Source organism: Lipotes vexillifer, unplaced genomic scaffold (genome assembly GCF_000442215.2).
Source record: "Lipotes vexillifer unplaced genomic scaffold, Lipotes_vexillifer_v1.1 scaffold156, whole genome shotgun sequence".
In the NCBI taxonomy this organism is placed as follows: domain Eukaryota; kingdom Metazoa; phylum Chordata; class Mammalia; order Artiodactyla; family Lipotidae; genus Lipotes; species Lipotes vexillifer.
The window spans coordinates 385,761-392,463 of record NW_006770074.1 but is presented as its reverse complement, the minus strand read 5'-3'; the positions used below and the strand labels follow the sequence as shown (position 1 = coordinate 392,463).

The 6,703-nt window shown below is 47.4% G+C and overlaps 1 protein-coding gene across 1 annotated transcript in view; it reads right to left on the bottom strand.

The window, feature by feature from the left end:
• Window positions 1-4,342: 4,342 nt before the first annotated feature.
• The window catches only part of FSCN3 (fascin actin-bundling protein 3), a 6,478-nt gene continuing 4,117 nt past the window's right edge, over window positions 4,343-6,703 (bottom strand). Inside the window, exons 4-6 of the mRNA XM_007446004.1 lie at window positions 5,537-5,696; window positions 4,886-5,054; window positions 4,343-4,550 (exon numbers count right to left, since the gene is read on the bottom strand). Coding sequence (XP_007446066.1) covers window positions 4,343-4,550; window positions 4,886-5,054; window positions 5,537-5,696 — 537 coding nt within the window. The remainder of the gene's footprint in view (window positions 4,551-4,885; window positions 5,055-5,536; window positions 5,697-6,703) is intronic.

The following is a 6,703-nucleotide window of genomic DNA, read 5'->3' as shown; positions in this document are numbered from 1 at the left end:
GGGAAAGAGAGGGCTATGGGGGGAAAGGAGGACAGAGGAGATATTTGGAATGGGGGATGGGCTCATCCCTCCAAATTCTTTCCTTTTTGAAGAGCAGGGGATGGAATGATGATGGTGCAAAGCAGGGTAGGGGGGGACTGGGGGCATGTTTGTTTACTCCCATCTGTGACAGGTACAAGTGCAGAAGTTGTCCTTCAGGAAGTCTCTTTATCATCAAATACTCTAGAGCTGTGGGGCTCAGTAAATAGCCACTGACCACATGTGGCTATTAAAGTGCAATTAAAATGAAATAAAATAAATAATTCAGCTCCTCAGTCACACTAGCCCCAAATCAAATGCCCAGCAGTCACATGTGCCCGAGGTTACTGTATTGGACAGTAAATTTTATAGAACATTTCCATCAGCACAGAAAGTTCTATGGGACAGCACAGATCTAGAATGAAATTCCGAGGGTAATCGAGTGCAGCCTGCCCCGCCCTGCCTTCTCTGCCTTCAAGCTGGGGACCCTGCTGGACAGACCGCTCAAGGAAATGGACGACGTTTTGTGGGGTGACAGCATTCACAGTACAGCTGAGAATATGCCCTTCACTTCAGCAACAAAACTGACCTCAGAAATGGAAGCAGCTGTCATCTGAGGCTCCATGGCTGAGCACCATTCAAGTGGAGGATGGATGACCACTTTCGGGGAGCAGGGCATACCTCTGTGTGTGTGTGTGTGTGTGTGTGTGTGTGTGTGTGTGTCCCCGGGCACATGCATGCCCGTGCTTCTCAGTGTGTAGATGTATTTATGGAAAGCTGAGGAAGGGGTTCTCCACTAAATGACCCCCAACGTCTTATCTCTGAAGACTATATTCCACTCCACATCTTTGGCCTGTTCTTAATGTTCTGCAGGAAAGGAGATGCCCTGGTCTCTAGAGTTTGCAACCTTTTTAAATTGGATTAAAATGTTTACAGAATTCTTTCATATTCTTGAGGAGAAACATACTTCCAGAAACTTGACATCATTTTCCTCTATCCAAACAGAATCTCTCTCATGTTCCGGTTTCAGGTTCTCTCCTCAGTGGACTTATAAACCACGCACTGATTATGGGATGATGCAATAGGGGTCATGCATCACTGGTATTTGAGAAACTTTTGGGAACTGTCTGGATGCTGCTTTAAATAATATTGGGTTAACAATGAGAAAAATTTTCCCTTTTCCACTCCCTTTCAATTCTGATTGTGTCAAAGAGAAAATTTTCATTTTGGTCCTACGCTTTAGCCCCTCTGTAACAGTTGCTAATCTACTTTTTTAACAGAGGGAAAGGGAGTCTCTGAGCCTTGGGCAAGGAAGGGAAATCTAAGATTTGAAACATCACTTTGTTTTCATTGTATTTCTTTTCATGGTCACTTTCTATTCATGGCAAGTGATTCTGGTCTTCCATTTTATGATAGTGATCAAAATATCCCTTTTAAAATAAATGTACTTAAGAGTGTATGTCAAGAAAGACATTAATAGGGTAGACGGTAGGTAAATAAAAGCCAAAGTTATGAAGACAGTGCAAGAATGACAGTCATTTTGGAAACCGTTTTGATGGAAAGAGCCATGGACGTTAGGGTCTACTCTAATTGGAGAATTGCGTCAGAGGTCCCAGTCACGGGCAAATCACTTCAGCTCCCTGTAAACAGTGAGGTAGGCAGTGATGGGGAAAGTACCTGTTGTGTCCAACTGATTGGACCAAAGGTAATGGTAAGGTGGGATGGTTGGTAAGCTTTGGAGGGAGGGTGGGCTATAGAGACATAAGCTGTTATGACCATTAATAATCCTTCCTTTGTTCTAAGCCAGAAGAACATCTAGTCATATCTGGTTTCTGAATCCTTCAGGGCAAGGCTGGATCCTCATGGGATCACTGGGAAAAGTCTAGTGGTTCTGGAGGGGATGCAGAGAATCAATAGAAGAATAGGTTACCATTTGGTCTCCCCTCTTCTGGATAGAACTTGGAGTGACCGAGGTGTCAGTCGCCACCCACATCCACACCCCTACTCACAAGTCAGAGGCACACCAGGGTCTTGGGGGTGGGCTTTTGTGATGTATTGTTACTCGAAACAGGTGTTTTGCTAAACTGGGTAGGAAAAGTTGTGTAACAGATATTCTTCTCATGGATCTTGACTCTGGGGTTCCTGTTCGGTTTAGTGTAGTAGTTTCTCCTGGAGGATTTGGATTTTGGTAGGTGGCATCCCATCGACCTGGGAGGCAAGTGGAAATAGAAACCTTCAGTCGGTCATTTGCTGATCTTTGGCTTTTAGGAAAAACCTGGTGAGATCCTGTGGGAAGAGAGAGAATAAAGTGATTTGTTCCATTCTTGATGAGGGATCACAAGGACAGAGGTGAGGTTAGTTTATAGGAAAAGGCAGTAGAAGTGATTTTTTAAAATCCAATGAATGGTGCAAAGTTGCATCAGAATTCACAGGAAGACTACAGTCAACAGGTTAGATTTACTAAGAATTCAAACTGGATCGGGGGAGACGTCTGATGGAGTGAGAGTGTGCTAGGTGCCAGGCTGTTTACTAAGCATTTCACTATCATCAGCTCATGTAATACAATAATACCACGAGATAAACACTATATTGCCATTTTACCCACAAGAAGCAGACTCTGAGAGGTTCATTTGCCCAACATCAAACAACAGGTTTAACTGATAAACATCGAATTAGAACCCAGTTCTGAGTCCAGAAATGAGCTCTTAACCACTTTGATACACTGTCTACTAGAATGTTAGGCCTGGAAAGAGCCTGAGAAATTTAGTTCGATCCAAATACTTCACGGAATAGATAAGAAAACAGGCCCAGTGGGATTTCACTGTATTTTCCCCAGTCTGCCACAGTTAAAAGGTTTGTGCAGAAAACTGGTAGAAAATGAAGGAAAAGAGTGAATGTACACGGGGATCTCTATCTAGAGGCATATGGTCATTGAACCTTCACACCACTCTATGAAGTAGATATTATTCCCATTTTACAGATAAGGAAACCAAGGCCTAGACATGTTAGAGCAATTTCCCTGGGGTTACAGAGCTAGTAAGGACCACACCTTGTTAGTTTTGGTTCCAGGTCTAATACAATATCAAAAGCTATCTCTTTCTGCAACATCCTCATGAGTTCCCAAGCCAGGAAAGCGAGGTCGATGGTGAAGGGACAAGGCTGAGAGCACTGAGGTGTCCTGAAGAGCTGTGAACAGGAAATGATGGAATGGAGGCAGCATCTTAGGAAAGTGAACTTGCAGAGGAGAAGATATCGGGTGGGAATGGGCCTGGTGGCAGGGAGTGCTGCTGGGGAGCCCTTGTTGCAGTGTAGGCTCTTGGTGGAAAGCCTGGAACCCCGCCTTGGCGACGGCGATGAAGAAGGAGCGAGCACTCAAGAGGCACTTGTTAAGCACCTGAGTTTTCAGGGTTTGGGGAAGGGAACGTAAGGGAGGAAGGAGAGATGGTGCCGGCGTCTTGAGCCTGAGAGTTTGCGAGGACTGCAGTGCCCTAGATGGCCGTGGGGAGGGCAGGAAGAATCACCTTTGAAGGGGAGGGTGAGGAGGCTGATTTGGAGGGGATGGCAGGATGAAGTCAAGCCAACTGTCAATCAGGAAGGTGGGGGCTTCCCTGGTGGCGCAGTGGTTGAGAGTCCGCCTGGCGATGCAGGGGACACGGGTTCGTGCCCCGGTCTGGGAAGATCCCACATGCCGCGGAGCGGCTGGGCCCGTGAGCCATGGCCGCTGAGCCTGCGCGTCCGGAGCCTGTGCTCCGCGACGGGAGAGGCCACGACAGTGAGAGGCCCGCGTACCGCAAAAAAAAAAAAAAAAAAAAAAATCAGGAAGTTGGAAAGAGATAAGGTTAGACTTCAGCAGAAGGGTCAGGGCTGCAGATAAATATCTGGGTGCCATCAGCACCCCAAGGATCCAGGGGCATAGGGGTAGAAAGTGCATAGGGTGGAAAGAATACCCACCAAAGTTACCCGTCTTCCCTACAAAGGGGGCAAAACTCCACATCTTAATGAAGAGAGCTACACAGGTACACCTCTTCCTGTGCCCTGCAGCCTGGCTGGCAAGCACAAGTGTCAGCGTGACATAATAGTGAGAAACCTAGATCTGACTCCTCTCTCCAGCAAGTCTCGGTCTAGAAGCCCTGAGAGAAGAGGCACAGATTCAGAATAAATGTGTGGAGTTGATCGAGCTGTCAGACAGAAGTCAGCCTGGGCTGCCTTTTGGTCTAACTGCCACCTGCCTCCCCACCCTCCTCTCTCCTTCTCTTGTTCCTCAGCTCCTGGTCCCAGACCCCCCCCGCCCCCACCGCCCCGGTCCTTACACGCTTTACCTTACCTAGAATTCCCAAACACACTCTTTGGTAATGTCTCTGCTGTCTGCCAACAGGGTGCCACTTCGGTCAGATCGCATGTAGAAGCCATTGGGTGCCAGCACCGTGAGCAAGTTGCTGCCCTGAAGCTCTATACGGAAGTTGAGGGCGAACTTTCCCCAAGGGCGAAAAGTGCCAAAGGGTGTTATTGACCAGAAGGACCCACCCGGTGCTGTGGAGGGAAGAGCTCAGGTCGGTGGGCCATTCTGGAGGAAAGCCTCCCTCAGTACAGCCTCTGAGAGGCTCCCAGGAGGCACGCCACCCCTCCTGGACCACCCTACGCTGCCTGTGTTGGCAGGTCCCTCTCTAGAAACACAGGAGGGCTGGCTTCTGTTCTGCACGCCCCCCCCCCGCCCCCACTCTGGGGGCCTTGAAGTGTAAAAGCAAACAGAAACTCTGCTTTTCCTTTTATATAAGTAGGCCCTGAGTGGCAGGCCCTGAAGTCTGAGTTGGGGCTAAGGCTGGGTTAGACCATGAACCCAGGGGTGAAGGAAAAGAGCTACTCCCCCTGGAAGTGGTAGATGCCCTGGCGGCACGGCAGCAGGTGAATGCAGTCGGGCTGATCCACATTGCACTGCAGGAGGTCGTGTTGTGACGAGGTGCCCACATACCCATACCGTCCCCTCAAGGCGAGGAAGGGGCGGTTGGCTAATTGAATCCCAAATTCCTCATTTGGGCCTGGAAGAAACAGGAAGAAGTTATCTGGATGGGCTGCCTCTAGGTGCTTTCCCAGATGGAAGCAGGAAGACGGGCACTAATGGCAGAAGGGTGTCATCAATTATCTTAATATTTAGTGAACACTAGCTATGTGCCAGGTCTCACGCTAGGTGCTTGTGAAATGTTTGTGAAAGCACTTAGTACAGCGTGGACGCCAAGAAATTTTAATATTCTTCCTTCCTTTGAGATGTGTGGATCTATTTAATCCTCAGGATAACCCTGTGAGGCAGGCAGGTTGGCTGTCACCTCCACTGATGATGGAGACAATGAAACTGAGCCTCAGAGAAGTGGTTTGCCCAAGTGATGATGAAAAGGCAGTGATTCAGCAGATATACAGACCCAAATCTTCTGACCCCAACTCCAGTGGTCTTTCTACCATAAAACCCGCTCCCTCTGAAAGCGTCTCTGACTTGGAATAACCTGGCAAGGGCTGCTTCGCTCACCTGGCATGGAGGCACTGGCCACGAGCAGGCCATTGGCTGCGATGCCCAAGAAGCATCCACTGGGAGACTGCAGGATGATCCTGCCACAGTTCCAGTGCATACGAAAGAAGGTTTCAGACTCCAGCTGGTGCCCATCAGCCATCACTGTCCTATGGCGCCTCTGGAGAGAATATCGGGAACAGAGAAGGGAAGCAAGGACCCAAAATCTCAGCTTTCTTCTCAGTATTTTTATTTTAGACCCTCTTTTCCACATCCCACCCTCTAGCTTTTTTTTATTCTCCCAGGGTACGCTTATGCCTTCAGATGCTTTTTGGAAAACATGTTGTGACCTCAGCTCTCCCACTTCTCCAGTCTGTGCTGTATCCCATATGGAGAGAAACGAACCTTGGCCCAGACTCCAAAATCATTTCGAAATGGATCATAGGCATAAACGTGAAAGCTAAACTATAACCACAGTTTAACTATAAACATCTACAAGAAAACGTAGGAGAAATTCTTTGCAACTTTGGGGTAGGCAAGGATTTCCTGGGGCAAGAAAAAAGCACTAACCATTTATAAAATGGAGAAATTGGACTTCATCAAAGTTAAAAACTTGCTGCTCAAAAGACACTATTAAGCAAATGAAAAGGCAAGCCACAGATTGGGAGAAAACGTTTACAATACAAAAATCTGGCAAAGGACTGATGTTAGAACACACAAAAACCCTTACAACCCAATAATAAGACAACCCAATAACAAATAAACAAAAGATCTGAATAGACACCTCACAAAGGAGATATACAAGCGGCCAATAAGCAGATGAAAAGATGCTTGGGGACTTCCCTGGTGGCGCAGTGGTTAAGAATCTGCCTGCAATGCAGGGGACGTGGGTTCGAGCCCTGCTCCAGGAAGATCCCACATGCCGCAGCAACTAAGAGCCCATGCACCACAACTACTGAGCCTGTATGCCACAACTACTGAAACAATTGCACCTAAAGCCCGTGCTCTGCAACAAGAGCAGCAACCGTAATGAGAAGCCCACTCACCACAATGAAGAATAGCTCCTGCTCGCTGCAACTAGAGAAAGTCCACGCACAGCAATGAGAACACAACACAGCCAAAAATAAATAAATAAATTTAAATAAATGCATACATATATATATATATATATATATATATATATATATA